Consider the following 26,491-nt stretch of genomic DNA (forward strand, 5'->3'; position numbering starts at 1 on the left):
ACTACTCTTTAAGTCTAAGATGCAGATACTCATTAGGAGTCATTAACAGTAATCTCGAGTTATAATGAGTTTTGGATAATGTCATAATAATTGCAAATTAGTCACAATGGTCAGTAAGAGTAATTTATAGAATGTCATAATATCTCAGTAAAAAGGGAATATTGAATCACATCCATGAGATTATCTGAAATTTCGATTGTTATGGATTAACAATTTGCCTCTTTTTCGGACAGTCATTTAAAATCAATTAATCACATGTCAATGATAAACGAGGTCATCAAGAGAAATGAGCCAATTATATTATGCTCGAAGTAATTAGAAACACCGAGGTAGCAGAAAACTTGGTCATTGGTCAAAGAAGCAAGAAAAATCGTTGGCTCGAAGTACATCGACCGTCATTCTACAGAATAATATCAAGGTCTGGAAATATCTTGGTAATGAAAGTTTTAAAATCGACAAGTATACCTTTCAAAACTCTCCTGAAGTCAAGTGTACTAAAGATATAGAGAAAGATCACACGATCATGATGGAATACGGATGATCCTACATAATTGACATTACAATGGATTTCATATACTACACTACATTCATTTTCAACAAAATTTTTAATTTTGTATTTTTTTTGGTTTTTTGAAGTATTTAATTTCTATCATAATTCATCACACAAAACGGAAAGACAGTACACACTGCACATCTAAGAGTATAACACTTTTTTTTCATTTTTCCATATTTATGATTTTTATGTAATTTTTATTATAATCAATTATTTTATAGGTGTAGTACGATGGTATATATTTATTTTATCCCGCGAGTCGATCCCAAATTGTGAGTAAATCCTTATAATAGCAAACAATCAACAGGATTACGGCTTGAACTCTACTGTAGTCAAAGAACCTTCGCATTCAAATCCATTCAACCAGTAATTTGTGCCGTAAAACATTCGGAAATATGTAGGTTCGAAGTGACATTTATGGCATTACCATTGTTTTCGTCGATTTGTGAAGCTTTATGCAACTGTTTTGATTACTTAATTGTAAAATGCATATTAGAAATAGTTTCGTGAACTTGCTTCGATTGAACATGAAATAGTCAGTTTGAATTCTAAAACGAATAGCAGTAATTCTGCTCTGCACGTCTCAATTTTGTTGATGACGATTGGCTCTTGTACACGAGTAACAATGTTGCATCTACAACTACGGCATTTTCCAATACTCCCTGAAAAACAATTACCGCTGAATAAATCACTATCCCAGTTAATCAATTACGTCAACAAACTATTTGGACTATGAGTAGAAAATTAACTGTTCGCACGGGTATTTCATAACAATGCACAAATAGAATTCGACTTGCTGTAGAGAACCTGGGATTAGAGTCGGATGAAGCGTAGGGATTGAATCTACAGGACGGTTTATATCAATGACACTCGAAAAGTTAGCTCATCGGCTTGTTTTATGGAAAGCCTAAAATATTGGTGACGATAAGCGTACTTCTGTCAGAATTGGATAATTAGATAATTCTAGTTGTCTAATTAGACTAATTAGAGCAAATGCCGGTAATGTATCTTGAATCTATTTTGTGAAATGATTCTCTGCACTAATTCTAATTTAATTGGTAAATAATTTATATTTTCTCATTTTAATTCAAACCCTATCTCTGGTTTTCCTGTAAATGCTCCTGAGAGAACTGTATAGTGCCAAACGAGCCAAGCTTGTTGGACAGACATTTGCTATTATCATGCTGATTTGATGACAACGGAACTGGATTCAATGACCTAGTTTTTTGCGGACTCAGTACAACTACAGTTTTAATCTATTTTGAAAAAAAGTAACGCAATAATTATAATTCTACCATAAGTTGGAAATAACTGTGTAGCGTCAATTCAAATTCTACTGTATGTTGAAAGAAAATTTACCTGTAATTATAATACTAATCAATTTCGCAAAAGCAGTAAAAAGTAAAAAATGAATGGGATCACTGCAACTTCTGTTCGAGTTTGATCAATGACTATTTCGAGAGTCTCTTTAAAAATTATGCGACAACATATTACGACCAAAAACTATATTTATTTCACCCCCAGCAGCTAAATAATCCGGACGCAATAAATCTCGATCTACGCCGTATTGTCATATAAATTCTTCGAGGATCTCATCAAATCTCAGTTTCATAATGCAACAAATATTTCTCCCAATAAAATGAAATCTGTGTGGTCTGAATGCAGCAAGTAATCATGAATTGAAGTGACGCATTACTGCCGAAGATCAACTTCAGTATATATTGACAGAGGTGGTCAGTAACCAACTAAATCCACTTTTTCAAAGTATAAAAGTACGTTTTGCCCATTTACACTACTTAAGTAGTTATTAGTTCAGACTACTTCTACTTCTGTTTGACAACTTGCATTTTTTCAGCAAAACTAGGAGTGATGCGATCAGTATGTTGCGACTTGATCTGAAATGATGCATGACAGCGCTATTATATTCTTGCAGAATAAACAATGTCTTTTCTCCACAACGCTACGTGTGATGCACCCCGTGTCAACGTTATGACGTCACTATCCGACATCACATCAGTTAATATTGTATATTAATTTATATAATACACAGTTCGTGTCACAATATTTCTAAGCTGTTGTTTGAAACTGAATGTGCATGAAAATGGATCGACGATGTAATGGAAAAATATATCTCAATTCTCATTTTAGAACGGTCAGATTTCGCAACATCTACTCACCTATAATAAAAATCTACGTCGAGTTGCTTCGAGGCATCCATTTCTCGGAACACTGAAATAAGAAATAAGTTATATAGCTTAAATGCTTGTTAGCAAAATATGTATGCATTCTATGAATTGTGCTCTGTTGCTGAGCCTATTGCGTGATATCTGAAACAGTCATCAGGCTCAAAGAGAGTTGAAATAATCAAAATTATAAATGACTTGTATCCTACGATACACGGTGGATTAGTTATAGTAGGTAGGCGTACTGAACCTGCGTTTATCTACTATTTTAAATCCGAATCATGTTCCGGATGATACATTCAAATCCAAGTACAAATCCATATTTTAGTTTGTCTCGCGCCCATATCCACGTCCAATCCGGTAATGGCCAAAATTTGATCAAAAAGTCGCATGAAAATGAAAGTCACGTGAAATTCTACGTCAAAGTACGGATGAAAATCCATCTTCGAATGAATCATAAACCATTATCTAAAGCAGTGGTTCCCAACGTCCGCGATATCCCCTCAAGGGTGGGTTGATTTTGCGGTCTAGGGGGCGAAAATGACGAATGGGGGCGATAGGGGGGCGAAAATGGACAAAGGGGGCGACAGGGGACGAAAATAGCTTAGGGGACGATAGGGGGCAATGAAGCGTTAAAACAGCTATATTGCAGTCAAGTCAGAGAATTGACCTTTTTTTAGTCAACCCACGAAAATTTAGCTGCAAAAGTGTAAAACTTCGATATTAAGACGAAAATTTCATTTTTTTTATTCAACCCGCCGGCGATTACAGTTTGTATGGCCATTTTTCGGTTCACAATTTTTGGGGGGCGATGATCGGTGTGGTGCTTGAAAAGGCGGCGTTTAGTCGAAAAAGGTAGGAACCACCGATCTAAAGCCAGGCCAAAGAGATGACGCGTGACCTCAATGCCATAGAGATGCATAGAGTCGATTCGTAAAATCTTGAAATTATTTGTTATAGTTTCCGTTCAAAAGCGGTGGCTTTCAAAGGGAAGATTGTTGCGGCCAAAATGTTTTTCACACTCTCCACTTTCATTTCTGACAACATTATATTTAGAGCGCAGTGTCGTTTTAATGTGTTATAGTTATGTCAGTGGGCAGTGAAATGAGAAATCACACACAATATGATGCCCCGGCAGTAGAATGTATATTGCGTATATCTAATCCAATTAGATATGGGAATGAGTGAAAGTAACTCTAATCCATTTGTAAAGCATTCCCTGCAATATGCAGCTAGTTATTTACGTATTGTCAATCGATTCAAATCACTACATTTATATTCGATTTATATTCGCACCGGTTCCACGTTCTGTGAGATACTTTCACAGAACGAATATGAACTTGCATATTCGTTTTCGTATCAAAGGTAAATCGAAAGTAATCCCGAATACCATTTTAAGATTTATAGTACTTGATTAGGTTGGACAAAACGATTTCGGATTTAATGGAATGTTATTGATTATAATTCAGTTCTACCTAAAAGAATGCACAATGCACATGAATGATGATATGATTCGTATCAACGCCAATATAAAAAGTGGGATGATGTATGAAACAAAACCACGAATCCTGCGGAGAGGTGCTCAGTAATGGAGTTACTCTACTTTATCAGACTACTTAAATATTGCTGTCAACTTGCATCACTTAATCAAGGGGTTGTCATTTTAGACTACTTCTGTTTCTACTTCTTGTCACATAGTCAAAACTACTTACTTTATACAGTATTGATTTTGAAAAGTATCAAGCTGTTCCTAGCTGCGTATTCGTCATCGTTTTCAATGAAATTCTTAAGGGAGGCGCCTTAAATAGCCCATGTATCACGGTGACTGCATGAGCATATTTTCAAAGATTCCACTCACTTCAGTGTCATTAGTCATTTTGCATTCGCCGCGAAGATATATCTTGCAATTTCGGAAGTAGATATCTCCTATAAACTGCTAAAAGTATGCGGCCCTTTGACCAAATCTACTTTTTGAAACTACTCATTTCACTGCATTTCAGACATTTCGGACTAATACATTTTTTACTTCCACCTCAAGTCAATTTGTTATTTCTTGGAAATTGCTACTTCTACTTGTATATCAGGAGCAGCTTATGGCGCTATTTAACGTTCTACATGAGTCTTAACTCTGACTACTTTGACTACCTCTAATCATTCATGAACGCGTGTTAGCAACTCTCAGAACCAATCGGAGTCCGCTTGGTCAACAGATGTCGCAAATAAGCTACATGAAGTATTAAATCTGTTCGATAGTTACATAAGTTTATGAAAGTGGTTTACAAGTTTTTTTGACTCATCGTCCCCTTATCAAGCTCGATATATCTTTATCACGCCCCATAAAGGTAGAAGTACTATCTGCACCGAAGTAGTTGTGCTTTACTGTAGTACTTATTATTATATACTTGTTTCGCTTACTCAATTAGTTTTGTTCGTATACTACCTCTACGTAAACAATTTTTATATGGTGAATACTAATTTATGCATACTTGACATTGTCAAGTGAAGTAGGTTTTGACGCACTTCAACGATGCCTTGCTTCAAAATTGATATGCAAGCTCACAATCAGCAGCGTGTGGGAGATCATGCCTGAATTTCCTACAACAATTATTCGTATTAGGTATGGGATATCAAATTAAACTATAATTCATGATTACGATGTGTTATCACGTAACCCTGGTAACGACACTATGTCAGGCGTGAAACTGAAGCCCCATGATTTCTAGCGTTGGTAACGAATTGGACCTATTACGTGAATTGACCATTTCATTCAAAGTGATCGCGCTCATGTAATATACCTAATAAAACGTATCTAAGATACGATGCAACCAAACAATGACTCACAGTATAAAACTTCCAACTCAATATCGAGATCATTTGCAATCTTCCGGACTTTCTGCAATTCGTTTCCTTTCAACATATCATCTTTATCGTAATATATCAATGTTACTTTCTTCAAATTTGAGTTGTTGACGAGAGACGAAATCTCATCTTGTGAAGGACGATATTCTTCTTCGAATATGCATCTGATATATTCGATCTGCTGTGAGAAATTATGACTATTAGTACTATGTCTTACAATTATGCTTACCACTGTGGTTGACTATTTGACAAGGGCCATGATGTTTTACAATATACTTTAGATCATGGGTGTCAAACATACGGCCCCACGGGCCGCATCCGGCCCGCTAGGATATTCTGAAAAAATGGCTGTATTATCAGGCACATTTCTGACAAATGTCGAGACTTTTACTACGAAACACTTCCACTCTCCCAAGACAGAAAATGTCGAGCATGTTCATAGTAGAGGTCGACCGATATTGATTTTGACAGGCCGATACCGATATATACCGGTACACTCACAAGGCTGATACCGATATCATAGGCCAATATTAATATAGAAGGAGCAGAGAACAATTTCACCAAAAATATTATATATTAAGCAAGAGAGCACTTGTTCATGCCACAGAAAGCAGAAAAAAAAACGAGAAAACTGAAATTGAAAAGAATTATTGCTTTATTGTAATTTGGGATAACCCAAAAAGCAAAACATGATACATAATTAGGGATTATTCCAGGAAAGGTAGATTGTAATGCAGAAAGCATATATTTTCTCTGCATGCTCACCCAGTTAAACTCGTCCTGCATGGGTAAATCTGTCATATATCGCCCTTTGCGTTGTAGATTTCTTGCGATTGAAAAATCGGAGCATTGAATTTCCGAAATTTTTGAATTTTTTAAAAATATAAAATATCGGCCGCGATATTGACCTTCATAGGCCGATATCGATAAGCGGGAAAGCTCTAAATATCGGCCTCGATAATCGGCCATGTCGATAATCGGTCGACCTCTAGTTCATAGGCCAAATTATAACCATCCGACAGTGGTTTTGAGGTCACACTGTAGACACCATCAGCAACAAGTCAATGCAATTCACAATAGTGTTACCATATGCCCTCTTTTTTAAAGTGTTCTCGGCGCACGCACAAATGTCCTCTTCTTTGTGAATTGATCCTCTGTTTTGAAAATTTTGGTTTAATGTATGTGAACATTCAACTGAGAAATTGGAAATAAGTACTGGAGTAACTGTCCGGCGGGTCTTTCGAGAGTTGAGCCAAATAGGTGACATCTTTTTTTATTCAATTAACTACAAACTTGGAATAAATTTACCAATTTTTCCGGATTTTACTCCTGTATTGTGAATCTGAAATTTTTTCAAAAGGTGTCCTCTTTTCAGACTCCCAAAATATGATAACCCTAATTGACACTCACTTCAGAGAAGGCGAAAATATGCTCAGTGAGTTCACACTTTTATGGAAAAACGGACCACAAAGTATAGTTATCTGCAGAAGTGGATAATATAATTGTGACACCAAAATATAATTTAAATATCTGTGGTCGCACTTCCTTTGCGCTTATGACTCAACATCTCCTTGGCTCCTGGAGAAACCCTGGTCAGGATGTAAAAATGATGAACCAAATTTCAACGTCTACGTTTACAGTTAAATCGCTTGTATTCCTCACAACGCTAACACAGGATGGTCAGACTCCGACCAAAACAAAGCAAGCATACCAATTCGCCAACGTATATCGTTGGTCCGGCCATTCATCGTAATTTCGCCAATTTGGTTGTTTGCGAATAATAAAGGTATTGAGGGAATAGAACCAGAGGGTCATGATATAACGTGATTATTATAATGTGTATAAGCTTTATAATCAAGTATTCAAGTGAAAAACAAGGGCATGGATTTTAAGGAAATATTTTGGAATCATTCGACTGATCCGGCCCGCGAGTGCTCTGAAAGTTTGACTCAGACCCGCGACGCTAGTTGAGTTTGACACCGCTGCTTTTGGTTAACAAATTATCGGGAAACACGAACTCCGCACTACGGTTGATATCTCGGTCATGGATATAAGTTAATTCATGTGGAGGGGACTCTTACTGTGCGGCAGAACTCTATGATAAACGCGCGATGGCGGGAGAAGAACGTTCAATATATCCGATGCAACTAATACTGGATGATAAGTACTACCTTCTTTTGCTGACAAGCTTCTAACGTCTTCCAGAATTCATCTGCTTCTCCAACGTAAAACATGGCATGGATATTGCCAAAAACGGAAATTGCTGTCCTGCGCTCCAAAATTTGGCTGTAATCCTGGACAGGTATCAGGCCATTCACGGCAATATCCAGGAGATCCAACTAAAATGTGAAAACAGTTATTCCCAGACTTTAATATAGCCGCTGAAGGGATGATTGGGTTCGAAGTCATATAAAATGATAGGTAAATATAAACGCATTTAAAAATACTTAGGGAATAGAATCAGGATCGTACTTGATACTTTTTCCAGCAAGTCTCAATCAACGGCCAATCGATGTTTTCTTCTTCCGTGCAATTGAGCAGGATCTTGCTTATCTGAACACAATATTGATTTCATTAGGTAATATGACGTAATTGTCTTGATGTTTTCTCATTTGAATAAATATTCATATTGATAAAGTTCAATACTGAGTCGTTAGAATTCTTCGGTTCTCCATAATGCATTTGCTACATCGGTTTCAGTCTCATTCCAGAGTTTGATATCTTTTAAAAATATACTTCTATCCATTGTACAAACGTATCATATAGAAGGTGGTGGTCAAACCAGTCACCGTCGTTACTCAAGTAGAAGTGAAAGTAGCGATATACAATTAAGTAAAATATAATTATTGTAGGCCTAGTTTCGCGTAAAAATGATAACTGCCTAATAGAAGTAGTCTGAAATCTTAGCTACTTGAGTATGTAGGACAAGTAGATAAATCTACCTGAAGTACTACGACAAGTAGAAGTACTTCGTTACTGACCACCTCTAGACAAATGTTGTAAGGAACGCTGGATAGCCTATGTAGCGAAGTCGCTTATGTTTACGCAAAACATTGAATTTTACCCGAGCAGTAAAACATATACAGCATACCCTATTTTTAATATTATCTACCTGCTTTCGAAACCTAGATTTTGAGCAGGCATTGTTGCTTTTCACCTCAAACTACGCCAATGCTTGAGCGCACATTGCGAGATGATCAGTAGCAATCTGCTTCTACTTCTTAAAAGTATGTGGTTGATGTAACGATTTCACTTATGAAATTGATGCAAAATTATACCAGAAACATGTACTGCACTCTAAAAATGATGTGGTCTCAAATTGAAGGGCAAAACGAAAACAAAAATTTGGCTCCAGCCATTTTCTTCAGAACGCCGCCGTAGTGAAGCTGCAATTTAATGAAATTTCCGCAGGACCTTCACGCTTCAGCAGTCATGCAGAGATCGAACTTTATATAGTTGTCAGCCAATGTTATGAAGGAAATATGTCGTACACGTCAAGGTGGTTTAGATACCGCGTTCAACGGAAGATGCTCAGTGAGGAGATTTATGTCAAAATTGAGCCTAGTGTAATCTATTTCTTCAGGACAGAAATAGATGATGCTCAACAATTTCTGATGAATAAACAATATTTTATGCATAAGAATAAGACATGATTCTAGACTACTTTCACGCAAAATTGCTTACTTTTCACGGAATGGATTTTGAGAGATAGAAAGTGGGTTTGTGTTACGTTTGTATCACTGTGATGTGTGAAACCGTCTCAAGAAATCGCAATAGACATCATGGTAACTTGAATCTAATTTCCAAGATTATACAGATTTGCAATAATAATCATTTTTAGTTACTTGCAGAGACTCATCTCGTAATTTACAAAGTAACCGCTAGCGATAAATCACAAAACACTTACGAGCGATCGACCAAAACTACTTTTCGAAAATCAAGTACTTTTCAAACTTGTCACTTTCTACCTCAACTTGAAGTAGTTTTAACACATCGTGGACACATCTATTTTTCCATATAATTGCATATAAAATTAAAACGTATCTTCTACTCATCACGATGACCAAGGCTGACTACTTTCGCCACATCTACGTACAATCGAGACCCGACTCGCATTACTAGAGATGCAAGTAGAGTAGAAATTGAGAATGGAAGTTTTTGTCGAGCAGTGATGAGCGGATTTGAAATTTCAAAATACAAATCCTCTTCAAATCCAGAATTAAATTTGTCTCAACTCCAAGTCCAAATCCGATAACGGCTGAAATTTGTCCAAAAGTATCATGGAAATTTAACAATATCAGGAAATATTTTACAATAATATTATAGGAAATGTATCTAATACCTTCTCTAATTTACAATCAGATATCTTCCGCAAATCATCCAGCTTGGCCAACAATTGTTTTTGTTCATCGAATTTAAAAAATTCTGCATCAAAAAGTATTCCAAAAAATGCAACTTCTGCTACGCGAATAACGCGGTCGAAAGATAGATTGGAACCCTGTGAAAATAAAATGTTGTCAGTTACGTCACAATCTGCACCAATAAGAAACACTCAGAGGCACGATCATACATGAGCAGATTATTGTTACTACTGAAGGCTAGTGCGGATGAAGCGATGGCTATGATGCGATGTGAAAGAAACACAATCCTTATATTTTTGAAAGATGTAGCCTAACATTTCGAATGGACTTGATCATCAAAGTACAGTGCCGACAATTTTTTTTAATAAATTCATCATGTAAAGACTCTTTACTTATAAAATCAGCACAAGTTGTTAGCTTACTATTCTCAACAAAAGCATCTCGTCTTCATGACGCTTCTGATTACGTCATAAGCTACATCCTGGCTATACTACACGGCAAGGTGATCGTTGTACGTGCCTAGTGTAGCTGGCAGCTTTGTACAGTAAAGTCAGTGAAATGAGCGAAACTTCATTCGAATCATTAGTATGGACTCGTTATCAAAGTTGAATAATCTTGATATCAAACCTTGATGGTGAAGTGCCCTTCAACCATTGTACCACTTATTGTGATGACGGCTTCTTCGTTCTTCAACTCAATCCCCCATATAGCTGCAGACAGCTTGACAACCTGAATATTATGCAGATGTGAAACTTGAGATTGTGCATTGTATCGATCATCCAACAAATATCATGACGTCATATCTTACATACAGTAACAACCGCAGTTTCACAGATCATCATGTCATTCATGTGCTATACTTCTTTGACACAGGTCACAGATTTCACTGACGTTTTTGCTGGTGGTGGTATTTTGCTAATTTAGTGGCTCGATATCTCCAAAAATACTTGTTTATATGAGGTAAGAAGTATAATGGCGCAATCCGCAGAAAAAGTATAATTATGGAGACGAAGATATTTTGGGCAATATAGTTGACCTTTAATGAAATCGTAAGCACCCGGAACCGTATTCCTGCATTGACAAGAATTCATGAGCTATTTTCGTCTTTTTATTCGTAGCTCGAAAATGGACAGTTTCCTATTGTTAGCATGTAAATCAGTATTACTATATGGAAATCATAGTGAGTCCTATATTACAAGGGAAATAAAACACTGCAGTCAAAAACGCTGTTATAATTAGTCCTGTGCACAGTGATTCGAGTGCTCAAATCTGAACCGAATATCAATTTTAATGATTCAGGACGAGCAGTAAAAGTCGATTTTCTCAAGTACTAAAATTGTGCATTCGTCGACACTGAAAGTGACTTTATTGACAAAAATTGTAGTTTTGACAGGATTTTTCACTTTTGAAGCCTTAAAATCACGATTGGTCGCATAGCAGCATATCAAACATATCGTACTAAGCTACGAACGTTACTGAACTGACATATTTTCAAAGTCATGATCATCGCCCAAAATTGCCACAAACAGCAATGAAATTGGTATGTTCGAAAAATACCGAAGTATCTTTATTGTGATGCATAACAACAGTCATTATATTATTTAAGGCGATATAAAAGGTTCATATTTGAACTTTGACCTATTATATTCTGTTATGACGTCATAACATAACGAGTGATACTCAAATAGTCTACTTGACTCTAAGCTTTATATGTGATCTAGAATCGAATCACTCAGATACTCGATTTTTCCCAGCCCTAGTTAATCAGTGAACAATTTCGCTATGCAATGTCAAAATCATTGTGTTGGCCTGAAAATCAGATGAGCACTTTGTTGATTAGCACACTTTTGAATTTTGACGATGCTGACAATGTTACTTATTATTTAAGCAGTGCATTTTGTAGGGGCACGCAATCGTTTCCTAACGTAAATGTGACATAATTTTTCAAAGACTGGCTGGTACCGATCACACCAATATCAAATTCCATTACATTGCATTCATTGTCAATGTAGTAGAAAGTTGATTTTTGTTGATGAGGTAGTGACATTAGCTCAACTCTCTTATTGCTGCCACTATGCTACGGCTTCGGGATGAAAGCAGAGTAGGACTGTTGAAAAAATTCTTCAGAACTCATTGGCTATGTGATAAAATTCTTAGGTTGGTTAAAACAACGCTGTAAGCCAATTTTGGTTTCAAGTCCAACCAGTAGAATCAAGATTCTTGCTGTAAAAAATTTAAAATTATAATTAAAAAAATATATTCTAGGTTTTTCTTTCAACCCCATAAAATTGTTAGGCAATCAGTAGTGATGATGCACACCAAATTTGGCTCAATTCCAACCGCTAGGAGCAAACTTATTGCCGTAGTAATATTTCCAATTCCGTGATTTTATAGGAAATAATTATAGCTTTCAATACAACATCCATTGTAGTACAATATTTAAACTCAAATACTTTTCGGCACAGTAAAGGGATTTAAATGGATTTAGAAGCAAAACCAAATCTGTTTAACTCCCTTCAGTGAGCCGTTAACTCTTGAAAGAGGCAACAAAAAGTCTTCGAGTTTAATAAATATTCTACTACAATGGATTTTGTATTGAAAGCTATATTCAAGTTCTGTACCACGAATCAGCTATTTGAAGAGTTAGCCACCGTGAAATTATTTTATTCGAATCCAATTTTTTTCTACCGCAATAACTTCGCTTCTAGTGGTTGGAATTGCGCCACATTTGGTGTGCATCGTCTGTACTGACAGCCCAACAAATTTACGTTGTTGACAAAAAAAAATTAAAATTTACTTTTTTAATGATAAATCCAAAATTTTCTACTGCAAGAATATCGCTTCTACTGGTTGCAATTGACCCAAAATTGGCGTGCAGCGTTGTTTTCGCCAGCCCAACAATTTTATAACATAGCCAAAGAAATCTGAAGGTTTTTTGAACAGCCCTATTGCAGAGAATATGGTCCGTGGACATATGAGCATGCGACATTACAGCATGCGAGACTTCGGCATGCGACAATTTGGCATGCGACACATGAGCATGTGGCTTAAATTACGGGTTATGGGTAGGTTATGGTTGAATTTATGGTTGGGTTAGGGTTAGGATTTAGGTTAGGTTAGGCTAGGTTATGTTAGGTTAGGTTATGTTTCGGGTTAGGGTAAGCTTTTGGGTTATACAGTCACATGCTGAAGTGACGCATGCTGATGTGTTCCATGCTGAACTGTCGTTTTTCATTGTGTCGCATGCTCATATGTCGGGCAACAAGAGAATATATGTATAATGCTCTCTATCTTATAGGAATACACCGTAGGCTACTCTATAATTGAGATTACGATTTCATTTCAGTGAATGATAGCTAATTTTATTCACTTTCGATTTCATTTTTGCGAGCGAGGCGGCCACAGTAGGATCAACTGTAATTTGTAATTAAGCTGCATGTAATTAATTATATTTTTCATAATATTTTAATTGTCATTGAAGCATTTCTATTCTGTGTAATTGATACAAACTTGATAAAAATTTTACTAAATGCAACTTCAATTGCATTGTTATTGAAACCTGACAATCACAACATAAAATGATTAGTACATTAACATGGATCTTCTCTGCGTACCTCGTTAACTATTTCAGGCATACTAAACCTTTTCCCATAGGCCAACTTCAGCTCCAACAGAAAACTTGGTGAATTACAATATAGGCTATTGAACAAAACCTTACTATTTCATAAATGGACGAAAAGCAAATAAACTCTTCTGTAACCTGTGCTGAACCATTTCCTACACCACGGTCAGCGTTTTTTTTTAAGTCTCTTTCGAGTACTGAGGCTTGCTGCAACAATTGCAAAAAGAAATTCAAGTTTTCAACCAAGACTTCATCACGCTAGATCACACATTTCTAGAGATGTTATCCCAGTCTTACCCAATATTTTAGCTTAATTTACTGGGGCCAGAACCTTTCCGCATCCTAATGTTCATCAAATGCAGTCTAACAGTTTTGAGCAAGTGAAAATGTAACTGCGAACCAAACTTTTGTAATTGGTAGTTATCAGGAGCTTCTTTACTTTTGCATTTATTTTAATTTTACACACCTTATCGGTATCATCCTTATTGCCGTACCAATTACATTTCATTCACCTTACTCAGCTCCGAGTATTCGTTTGAGTACATTTCATTGACTGTCTTGTATCCTATTCGCTATTAGTCGTTGCCAGTCGCTCGAACTTTTGATTGTTAGTAGTCGCTTATAAAAAATTATTTTTTTGTATTTTTCAGAGCTCATGATTAGGAATAGTTTGAATACGTTCAAGTTTTTTTTTCTAATTAAAGGGTATTCTGCGTAGTACGAATCATGAACGAAACATGAATAGCTTGAGGTTGTTGCTAAATACGTCGCTACAGTTCAGTGTTGGGATCAAGTCACTACCTTCGAGTCACGAGTCATCTCGAGTCATTGCACATTTTGACTCGTGTCAAGTAAAGTAAAATGATTTTCGAAGGTGACTCGAGTCAAGTCAAGTCACTCGTTTTTTGGATGTGACTCGATTCACGTCAAGTCAAGTCAAGTCGAGTCACGAGTCAAGCCACAATTCAAGTGAAATTGAATTTTCAAAGTATCAGCGACGATTCAAAGTCATTACATTTTGCTAGATGTTAGAAAGACAGGTTAATTATCCATTTATCTTGCATCAAATAATGAATATAAAATTTTGTATGCATGCAAGAAGGCATTGTGTCAATCACGCACACGTAGACCCGCACAAAAATAGGCGACTAACTGTATAGCTATGTTACAGTCTGTTAATATCAGCCAATTGGGTCGAATACGAAGCCTCGAGAAGTTGTAACAAATTGATATGGTACAATACACTACCATCTACACATCCGTGAGAAAACAAACATATCAACTATATTCACCAGATTTAAATCATACTAGAGGGGTTGGTAAAGGTAATCAATGGGCCATGTTAGCACACGCTGTTGTTAAATTCTTCTTCTTCTATTATTACTACTACTACTACGACAACGTAACCTGTGATCATTTCGCTTGTGGTGAATGTATTTGTGATGCAATAATGGAGGATCATTCAAACGTACATTCATCTGAATGCCTGGTTACTTTCACAAGTGACACAAGCGTATCGCTAAAAATATGAACATACACAAAATACAGTGATTTAATTGATACCGTTTACTTGATGACTTGAAAATTGAATCGTAAATTTTGCTCAGAGTCACGAGTCAATCCGCATTTTTGAAGCGCCAAGTCAAGGCAAGTCATTTCTGCAAATTGACTCGAGTCAAGTCAAGTCATACGAAAAATTTGACTCGAGTCTGACTTGAGTCAAGTAATGACTCGAGTCATCCAAACACTGCTAAAGTTGTCAAAGAGCACCTCTCTAACGAATCAATCAGACTTTTACCAGTAATTGTAATTATAATTGTACTTACATGTTCAGCAGTAATTGTAATTGTAGTCTGGGTTCTAAAGACCCGAGTCACGATTTTCTGATGACTCGACTTAACTCGAGTCATTTTCGCAAAATTCCGAAATGACTCGACTCAACTCGAGTCAATCTGTGTATTGATTCGACTTGGACTCGAGTCATTACGCACGACTCGAACCAAGTCATATGACTCGAGACTCGCCAAGCCAAAACCGACATTTCATTGTAATTTCAAAGCATAGTAAAGTGACCACACTATTGGGATTTCGCCTATTGGTACTGGTAGGCTACTTGAAAATGCGATCAAAAACTGCTACAAGTGAGGAAATTTAATATATTATGAATGCGAACCAGGGCTTTGGAGCCGGAGCCGGAGCCGGAGCCCCGGAGCCGTGCATTTTCACCGGAGCTGGAGCCGGAGCCGGAGCTCTACATAAAATTCAGCCGGAGCCGGAGCCGGAGCTGGAGCCCGTTATTTGAGGAGTAGCTCCGGCTCCGACCTATTTCATAGATGCTATTTTATATGCAACAACCACAGCATCTGCTGATTTATCATAATTGAACAGCAGGCCTGAATTTTAATGCTGTGCACAGCAATGGCATAGAGAAAAGTGCGTATTAATGCAACTATGATGTTGTCGACAATTGACAAGTATTTATCATGACGTCACAAGCCGGCACGGCGGCACCTATATGTCTCCGTTGTTACATCGGATGTTACTGACGGCTGACAGACTCTAGATTACTATAGATAACTAACCTATGGGTGGATTAGTTATCTATATAGACCAGGAATGGCCAACCTTTTCGGCTAAAGGGGCCCATTTAATTGACGAACGAGTGCGCGGTCCACTAGCCGCGCCAAGCGGGTAAAATTTTCAAAGTTTATAAAATAAACTAGGTCAATAATATTTTTACTTGAGTATATTGCGGGTCTATTGTATACCGCTCGCTAGGCTCAGTTTGCAAGGACACGACTATTTGGTGTCTGGCCACATCGATATCGAAGGTCTCCGATAATATGCGACAATCATTTGTGCCTACATTTCACCGTCGACGATCTTTATGCGACCGCAAACGCTAAAATACGTTCTCCCGTAATTGCGAATACAGTTACACTCAATCGGGTAAATTAGGCGTTTTTATTTCATTTTCAGTAGGGGGTAGGCTACCAAGCAAGAAATCGTGTGACAATTGAACACGCGAAGCGTGAAGAAAAATTTCGCTTCTATTTTAGTTGATTGTGGGCCTAATGTACGACGATTTACTGAAAATGCGACTGGACCCTGGATCTGCCAATGCGTCGGAACTGATATTTCAGTCATCAATATCCCAAATGTCGCAGCCAGAATTGTAATTTTTGGTTGGCATTGCAAGTTCACAATCTGAACAATTAATTTTGGATAAAATAATAGGAAATTACCTCGCGGGCCACGCAAAACCCTCTTGCGGGCCACATTTCCCCCGCGGGTTGGCCACTCCTGACATAGACAGGCCTATTCGATAATTTCAGAGCCGGAGCCGGAGCTGGAGCCGGAGCAGTGGTAATAATGCAGCTCCGGAGCTGGAGCCGGAGCTAATGTATGATAGAAGAAAGCTCCGGAGCTGGAGCAGTTTAAATTTACGGCTGCTCCAAAGCCCTGATGCGAACCATTTGATATCAACAAACTGGGTTATAATAAGTGGGTTACCAAGAATTTAACAAGAATCTGAGAATTCAACACAATGACTTGGACTCGAGTCATAATGCCATGACTCGGACTCCACCCTCTGATCGCTGACTTGGACTCGGTGGTGAATTGAAAATGACTCGACTTGACTCGAGTCAAAACTATGAAAATGAAATTAACTTGTTTCTCGGAGCCTTTGTGACTAGGTTACGACCCTGATGGTAGCTGTAATTTGATAATTTAGCATAGAGTTATTGTAATCATGTGTAATTAAAACATGCAAAAAAGTAATTGTAATTGAAATTGAATTCAATTAATTTAATCGATTCAACTCTGGAGGTGGCCCTATAATTAAATCAATACAAAGTGCACGAAATTGCGCGTAGCGCCGAGAAAAAATTTCAGTAGCATAAATCTGCTATTATTTTTTATGTTTATTTGGAAAAGATTTTGAGCGTACTTCAAGCCTTCAAAACTATGGACTTTGAGGTATATATTAAAATTTTCTTCCAGACACACCAACGTGAACAATGAAATCCCGAACATGTCCCGTAAAATCTATACGTAGGGCAATCCTATTAACTTAAGAATTTCGGACAATCATCCGTGCGCGCATTTTCCAATAAGATCAATGTTTTCGTGATGTAACGATGCGTTTGGATAATACCCACACCGAACTGCGATGATCTAAATCAGTGGTGTCCAAGAAACCGAATGATTAGTAATATTCATAGGCCAAATTATACCAACTCTAGTGGCAGAATGTGCGCACTGAGTTCACAGGTTTGTGTAAAAATGTATCGCAAAGTAGTTCTTCGTAGCTGCGAAAACGCAATGCAAAATCGTTATATACAGGTCACACGGAGATTAAAAAAATGACAAAATATGGTGTCAATATCTGTTTTCGCAGCGCTATGTCAGTTTTGGGTCAAACGGTCCCTGGCCGCTACAGAAACCTGAAACAGGATTCAATATTGATGAACCAATTTCCAACGTCACTGTTTGGAGGTAAATCTATCTTAATTCCCACAACGTATAGTCATGGCTAACGCCAGACCGGAACTGTAACAACAAGAGAGCGTAGAAGCATACCAACTTATACCGTCGTTTGGGACACTGCTTTGGCAGTTTATGTATCTATTCAACTCAGAACTCGTACTTTTGCCAAATTGATTGTTTGCGAATAAAAGAGATACTAGTTTAGAACCCATATCATTCGTCAAATAGTGTAATATACTATCTTGTACACTGGCTTCATAATAAAGTAGTACAGTGGCAAAATAGGGCATTGGATTTGAGGTAACATTTTGGAATAATTCGACTGGTCTAGCCAACGAGCTATCTGTAGGTTCGAATCCAGACTGTACGCAAGTTGAGTTTGACTCCCCCAATTTCAATCCTACTCTCATATCATGACTCCAGCATTAAATAGGAAATATGTCTGAAGATGGAAAAACTAGTATTCGATGCACGATGCGATTTTAGTTGACGAGTAAGCTATTCTGCTTTTTTCTCCTGTGACCTGTAGTCCACCGCTGGAAGTCACACTACTTATAGTGGACGGCCTTAACCCTTACGAGGTGGGGCCATATTTTGCAGAATTGACCTTCACTTTTCAAATTCTCAGCGTGACCCCACCAGGTCTTGAATCTGGGCCGTTCCAGTTTACAAGTGGGCGGAGTATAGCCCTCTACCGATTCCGCCCTTGATCGACACCCCATGACATGTCTGAGGTTTTTTAATAAGTTTAAATAAACAAGCTTTTCCCCAAAAAATATCTCTCTCTCTCTCAATTTTCAAGGCTGACACTCAGGCTGGCGTCAGAGAGAGGAATTTGATGCTTCAGTGCGTAGCCACTGTTGCCTGGTTTCAAACAAGCCGTCAACCATGGTTGTAAACCGCGCGGTTCGTCACATATCGAAAAATGGAAAATACATATAAAATTTACAAATGGGCGTGGTCAGTGAGTTGTCATCAAGGTCAAGTTCATGATCAAGACTCAATCGGCCCCTACAGTCCGGTTTATGGCATAAAACAACGCGATATGCTTTCTTCTGTCATATCCAACCATTTGCAGGCCTAGTAAACCTGTTTATGACTCATATGCCGACTGAATTTGCACTTGAACTTGACCTAGATCTTGAAAATCACTGAAGCGTGACCAAAATTTACAAATCCCCCTCAGAAAACTCTCCAGAAAACGTTTTGATGTTTGAAACGGTGAAAAGTTAGACAGAAAACCGTACATGTCGACTTCTGATGTTCTGGCAGATTTTCCGACAATATTTACCACTCGGAAAATATCCGGAAGTTTTAGGTGATAAGCATATTTTATTTTATTTTTAATTTTTTGTTTATTTTTACCAGCCAAAATTTTTGAGTAAGGTACCAAATACATCGGAAAAGTCTCAGCTTTTCAAAAAAACGTAGTTTGAGCAGCTGTCATTTTCATAAACAGTCGAATAAAAAGGTGGCTGGTAGATAATTGTTACATTGTGTGGTTGAATTTTCGGTTGCAAATTAATTTAAGATTCAATTTGCTCGCAGTGGAAAAATATTGTGATTTTTTTTTTACAAATTCGTATACTCAATTTGCCCCAATTTTGTGGGAAAATTGAGTATACTGTCTAAATTGTACTTGAAGCAAGCCTTATCCCCACATTATACCCAAATGACCCATTGTATGGGAAAACTGAGTATATTTACATGTTTTTAAAAAAGAAACTGGAACAAGATCTCCTATTGTTGCTTAAACAGAAATTTTTTTGGGAGGAACAGCAGAACGAAATAATCAGATGTCAAAGTTTCACTAAATGTTTGGATTCAAATCAAATTTCACAATCCCTCTTCTTTCTGAAATTGGTGCTTTCACTTTGAAAATTACTTCATGAATGAAATGGAAAATATTCTCCACATGAAATTGATGTCATCAATGTTTCAGGGATAGAAAAATATGCAACCCGTTGGTTGATGCTATATTCATACCAAACAAAAAATTATGTTCGAATGTTTCACCGCCACCTATCATATTTTCCACCTGCCCCAGAAACTTCGTCTGTATTGTATAACGAGCCAATCCAACTCGTTGATATCATTCCTCTTTCTGAACTGTTTCAAATTCCCCCAGTCCATCTCAGAACTGTACTTAGAGTGGCTACTTCCTCCTCATAATCGTCACTGACCACAACTTCATTGCTCTTGCGTTTTAGCTTTCATACATTCTCCTCATCCTAAAGTCTGGTCATGCTTTCTTCTGATGTCAGCACCTCACCAGTTATGGCCTGATCAAGTGAACATGCCTTGTTTTGGCATTATGACTAGCTAAAGTAGTAATTGCCCGAGTCAAACTTTTCATCTAGTCACTTTCGTCAACTGATTCTTGCTCTTGGGGCTACAATTTTCTGTGTTGCTTTAATTAACTTTGTTAGAGTGCTTCATAGGGAATCCCAGACTCTATTATAACAGCTCTTTCCTGTCTTACTTTCTTTGATGGCCTGATCTAATTCATGTGGTGCATATTTAGGGGTTCGCTTCTTCTTATAATACCTGAGCATGTCTGTTACTGTTTTAACTCTCTAATTGTGAAACAAAATCAGAATAACAAGATTCAAAAGAGTATCTACAACCTCTCTGATGATAGTGCAACAAAAAAAGTTCTCATTTAGTAGTATACTCAATTTAACCCACCCCTAATTTATACTATACCCGAATCACCCCAAAAAAATATTCTTCAAATTAAAACTTTCTCTTACCACCATTGACAAAATGCATTGCCATACCTTGTAGTATGATCAACTATCACAAACTTAAGCAATATTTGGATATGCAACAACCATTTTTATGCTGTCTGCAAAGAAGTTGAAAAGTGGCGTCAAAAATGAAAAAAAAATTCACAAACTTTCAATTCCACGTGGAAGCTATAATCGGCCTTTGATAAAAATGGTTATTAGTCTTATCTAGAGCTTACATAGTGAGCTAATGAATAAACGCAGAACTGCCGAATTTAAAGCAGATATGTTGAGAAAGCAAAAGTTTTTGTCGAATGTACTCAAATTCCCCTACCTACTCAAGTTCCCCTACCCCCCCCCCCCCCCCTACCCGATGTCTAGGGCGTGTCAACATGGAGAAATCGGTGTCGGAGACATGCCATATCATATATGATACGCCCACTTCGTAAGGGTTAAACTCGCATTCTGATTATACGGTCCATGGACATGGGACTCGCTCGAGCCAGACATGTGACTTGTCATAGCCTATACCTACCGAGCGACATATCAATCCAAGTGTTTTATGCTTGAACTCACTTGTATTCTTTTTTCCAGACTCCCGGTAATGATTGCTAAAAGCTCATCATTAATGTTGCAGTTGTTTAAATCCAAGCGATCCAGACTTTCACTCCTTACTGCAAGCGATCCGACGATATGAGCCTCATCGCGAGACAGCGAGATGTCAGATGCATCGATATCGGAAATTTGTCTCATAAGATCGGCGTCTCCTGATTCATAGATTGCTGTATACAGTTCCATGCGAACGTGCTTGTCCTTTTTCTTCTTGAGTTGCGAACGAATTGATCCACCAAGAATTTGTCTTTTCAGTGACCGATTTGAGACTGTCAATCAAAAAATGCACTTCACTATATCATATTACAATCGAGAGAAACAACAGTTTTCCCTAAGGCACAGCCATGTGGTAGAATGGAAGGCGTACTTGCTCACAAATGTACGCCTGTTTTCACAACGATACAATGAATCCATGACGTATGTCATTGTTGTAAAATATAGATCCTAAAGGCGAACCGTTAAAATTTCCAATTGCCTGTCGCAGATTTTCCGGCTGTCTACGTATGCGACTTTATGTACGCAGAACGACAGAATATGATACAGTTCAGATTGGATTGATCTCTTACTGCATTGTGACAATAGTGCGATAGAGCATGAATTCAATAAGCTTGCTGGATCCGTACCCACCATATTGTAAAGCGTGAGATATTGATTTTCTACATTTAAATTAATCGAAATTCTTTTGCAACTTTGCAAAATATATAATTATTACCACTATTGAATGTAAACATGGAATGGCAACGAAAAAATGGCCAATTACGTTGAGTGATTGTTCGGAGCAATGAACGATCACAGCTAATAACCTGGACTCAAAGCCTAGGACTCAGCTCACAATTGAATAACTCTTATACTTAAAATATGACACGACCAAACTCGCTTATGAAGACGGATAATTCATAGCCTTGTGTTCAATGGGAGTTTTCTTACGGATTCATATTTTATCATAAGATTTTGCAAGTAGCTCGCAAGCGTCTTTCGTCGTTATTTAGCTGGCAAATGAATGCCGGCAATCCAAGATGTGGTCTAACCATTAGGCTTATCAGTGTCAATGTCAGTTTGTTAAAAGAGTTATGTAGTATACCGGTACTGCTTAAAAAATAGGAAAATCTGGCATAGACATGAAAAGTCTCAGTTAAAATATCAATGTAATATAATTTTGTTTTGCGGGTTTCGCAATGACCAAGTGAAAAATAGGGTTTTACTGCATTCTATCCACCTTGAAATTGAATCGATGTTATCGGTAAACGTATTCAGGAGATAAATATGATCCTTCTACATTGAATGAAGCGAATGCGTCGGGATAATTATGTGCTACTACGGTAACAGATGTCTCATAACTATCCATTTTATGGCTTTCAACGTCTTGAAAGTAGTAGGAATACGATCACGAAAAACTATATTCTCTGATGAGACTCACTTTCATAAATATTATCCGGTGTTTCGTCATAAATGAGGCCGCACACGAATCTGCGGACGACCGACCATCTCTCTTTGTGCAAGTGTTTAGAGTTGAAGCTCGTGAACTTTTTACGGGTCATTTCGACTACAAAGCCCGCTGCGAGGAATTCCTGGAGACTTTGATGGCAGAAGAAGAAAATAAAACTGCCATCTAACAGATTGCAACTGAGGAGGTTATTTCCTGGAACCTTCATCATGAGATCTCGAACTTCTTCTTTTGTAAGTCCGAACTTCCTCAAATCATTTTCAGAAAATGTCACTCTCCCTTCTTCCATGCCGTGATATGACATCGCTTTCAATTTATTGATAACTCCGACGATAGCATCAGCTTGAGTAATATTTTTCACGCTGCTTAGATTGGATGTAATTTTTTTGTAGAGTCCTGTGACCGTCTTAGGAGGAGGTTCGTTCGGATTCTTGGCCATGATCACTGCGGTTAAGACCAGAAAAACGGGAATAAAAACTAAATTGATCAGCCTTGGTGACATCGTTTCTATCTTCTCCCATGCTTCATCTCCATGCTGACGTATCAGAAACACAAAAAGCTTCTTTGCATCATCTAGAGTCAGACCAGAAAGTGTGATGATGTCGGCAGGTCGAGCTTCCACTGGTAAATCCGAGACTTGGAATTCTCGGGAAGTGATGACGATCTTTGTATCAGCGAGCAGATTACGCGAGAGGATGTTGTACATGATCGTTGCTGCGCTGGCGGCAGTATAAGGATTTATTTTCTCGTCGCCCTTGTTATCGATTTTCCACACAGCTTGATCCAAGCCGTCGAAAAATAAAACTGCTTTTGATTGATTTTGTAGCAACCACTGATATGCACATTCCTCGTTGGTTTCATCCGGAAAGAGGCCACCGAAGAGAAATTTAGATGGTTTGATGAATCCTTTATCTTGCATGCCTTTTATTTCTATATACCGTATTAATCTGTACTTGAGCTGAGAGGGGCCTGCAATGGCGTCTGTATTTGCAAGTGAATGCCCTAAAGTCATTCTAGCGATTCTGCGCACAAGAGTGGTTTTTCCAGAACCCGCAGACGCAACTATGGCGGTGATAGAACTTTCCTTGTTGATAACTTGCTGCAAAACTTCATCTAGGTCGATGAATTTGTCGTCGTCAACTTTTTGTCTGAGGAATCCGAACTCTTTTCTGAATTGATTTTTCACAACCTCTTTCTTTTTCCAGAAGAATAATTTTCTTTTCATCGCAACTTCCATTCCGTACACCTCTTCATAATTCCCTTTGAAATATTCTGATCTCATCACCAGCCTCATCTGGGGATTAACTTGGAAATCTGGTTGGCTGAGATCCTCATCAGCAAAGTCTTCAAGAATTTTATCAGCCGTCGTTCTTGACGAATTTTCATTGATTGATTGGATCAAATCTAAACACGAGTCTGGAAGATAATATTGTTTTTGTATCGTTATATTTTACTTAAGGGATATGCTGGTGTTCCAGTGTTGATTACGTTTCTTCATGCTATCTCATGCAAAGACTTCTATATTCACAACATTCAGTATGAAGCAGTTAATCTTAACCAGAGTTATGTGTACCACTCGGGGATGCGCAACACCAAAGTATTCGGTACGGCATGGAATGCAGAATTATACGTCAGTTTGGGATATTTTTAAAATGTTGCTTTGCTGTATATCAATAACAATGGTTCTGAAACTAGGAACCAGCCCTCTTTGGAAAACATGAAAGCAGCGAAGTCACAGCGCGAAACCACCTCGGAGAAATAATGTTTCTTGAACTCAGGGTGAATTTAATTTGTGTTGACACTTGCAAGTTTAAACAACGGCAATAATCCCAATTATGGTAGATTACGATTCAATAGTGATCACTGTAACATACTATCTATACACCAATGCTACACCTTGCACTGATAGCACATTTTATAGAATGCCACTTTGAATAAGCACATTTTATGGCAGGTTAAAATTACAGTATCATGTTACTATTTCGCCGAAAAAGTGCGACCAGTAGAGAAATACCGCTCTAGGTATAGCCCTAATGTCACATTTGAGATGGGTCCCAACAGTTACAAAAAGCCATTGTTGACCTAAAACGAAAGATTTTACCCTACCAAATTAAAATAGCGACATTGTTTATCCTAGAAAACTTAATTTTGACGAAATTTTGATCTCATATATACAAATTACGGTAGGTGTTGTCGCATATTATGTTAGAATTGTACAAGTTATCTTCATTTCTGGTCGGAACTGTCAGTCCTCACGAAGTAGTTGATCAAAAAAATTCTGACTTCAAGACTGACAAATTTTTACATGACAAAAAAAAATTATTTCAAACAATCCTGGACCTATGAAGAATTCCAATAGTTGTATCACACATTATGGTAGAAATATTTACAATTTGTTGCAGTACAACGAAAAGTAGGCCTACTTTTCTATATTTTCGGGTTTAAAATGTCTAAGTAGCTATCCAACTAAGTAGCTTGCAAATAGTTGAGAAAGGCTATTCATCAGCAGCAGTTGTTGGCTGACAACACCACTGAAGTTGTGCGTACACTGCTGGTGACAAACCGTGTTGCTTCATTTTGGCAATGATGTCTACATCGCAATTTGTCATCAAGCTCTTCTTGATATAAGAGCCAATGCCCACGCACTCTCGCTTCAGTTAGGATATTGCGTTACGTTGAGCATAACACCATGTCAGCATATTTGTTTCATTTGATCGTTTATGATTCACACTGAGCAGACAATGGGCCGTCTACAACGGTAGGCATATGAACTAGACTACAAGCTGTAAAATATCAAATGATAAGTTCACCGACAACGTAAACATCTATGATACAAACGAAACACAGGTTGCAAAAAATTCTAGCTACATTTTTGACAAAATTTTGACTTAATTTGTCACGTAAAAATATATCGCCTACGGTAGTTAAAAAATTCCATGCTAATGATGCCATCAAGTAATGCAGTGGGATTGCAAAAATTATTGCGCCTGTTTATATTATTTTTTTGATTGGTCAAAATTTTCATTATCAAAAAAGGCGTCGTGTCTAAAAATTTAAGAATTGGAGGGTAGGTGAGAGAGAGTCTTTATTTTCATCCAACCGAAATACATAACACACGGCAGTGATGGTGGTACAGAAAATATGCTTGCACAGTATTCGGTATTAGATAGGAATGATCGATAAGACCGTGAAGGTCATCTAGTCTGATCACACCAGCATCAAACAGGTACATTTGACTCTAAGCAGTCTGGCTGTAAAAATGGCTGTAAAAAAGGTTACAGTAGTTAAAAAATAAAATAGAAGAAAAATTAAACGATGGTAGCATATGATCAATGAAGCAATGTCTGGGCGAGGTAGGGCAACAGTGTTAGTGTAACGACAACAGATGATCAAGTAGGGCTTTTAACAATCTATTTTAAGATGTGGTGGGAATGCATTCCAGATGATAGGTCCCGAGTAGTCAATAGATCTCTTAGTTAGGTTGCTATTGGGTGGGGGTAGTGTAGATATCTCCTTTAGACGAGGATCTCGTGTAGTGGGAGTGGACATTTTTGGCAGGTATGAGTGCCTCACCTGTTGTCACGGTGAGTAAGTGATTATTATGAAAACACACGATGAGTCTATGATTATTAATATT

The 26,491-nt window shown here is 37.6% G+C and overlaps 3 protein-coding genes across 5 annotated transcripts in view; all 3 read right to left on the reverse strand.

The window, feature by feature from the left end:
- The window catches only part of LOC145439227 (uncharacterized), a 462,343-nt gene that overhangs the window by 79,723 nt on the left and 356,129 nt on the right, over positions 1-26,491 (reverse strand). The window lies entirely within an intron of this gene.
- Positions 1,194-8,053, reverse strand: LOC145437318 (uncharacterized). Its single transcript, XM_080314522.1, has 4 exons — positions 7,767-8,053; positions 5,578-5,773; positions 2,731-2,782; positions 1,194-1,215 (listed from the first exon to the last, which is right to left on the reverse strand). The coding sequence occupies exons 1-4, from the start codon at positions 7,827-7,829 to the stop codon at positions 1,194-1,196; spliced, it is 333 nt and encodes a 110-aa protein (XP_080170648.1). The 5' UTR covers positions 7,830-8,053.
- Positions 21,257-24,974, reverse strand: LOC145439889 (protein NLRC5-like). The gene is made up of 2 exons (XM_080317546.1): positions 22,828-24,974; positions 21,257-21,679 (listed from the first exon to the last, which is right to left on the reverse strand). Exons 1-2 carry the CDS (start codon positions 24,146-24,148, stop codon positions 21,345-21,347), a joined length of 1,656 nt encoding a protein of 551 aa, XP_080173672.1. The 5' UTR covers positions 24,149-24,974; the 3' UTR covers positions 21,257-21,344.

Source organism: Botryllus schlosseri, chromosome 1 (genome assembly GCF_051294905.1).
Source record: "Botryllus schlosseri isolate E-star chromosome 1, Bs_hap1, whole genome shotgun sequence".
Taxonomy (NCBI): Eukaryota; Metazoa; Chordata; class Ascidiacea; order Stolidobranchia; family Styelidae; genus Botryllus; species Botryllus schlosseri.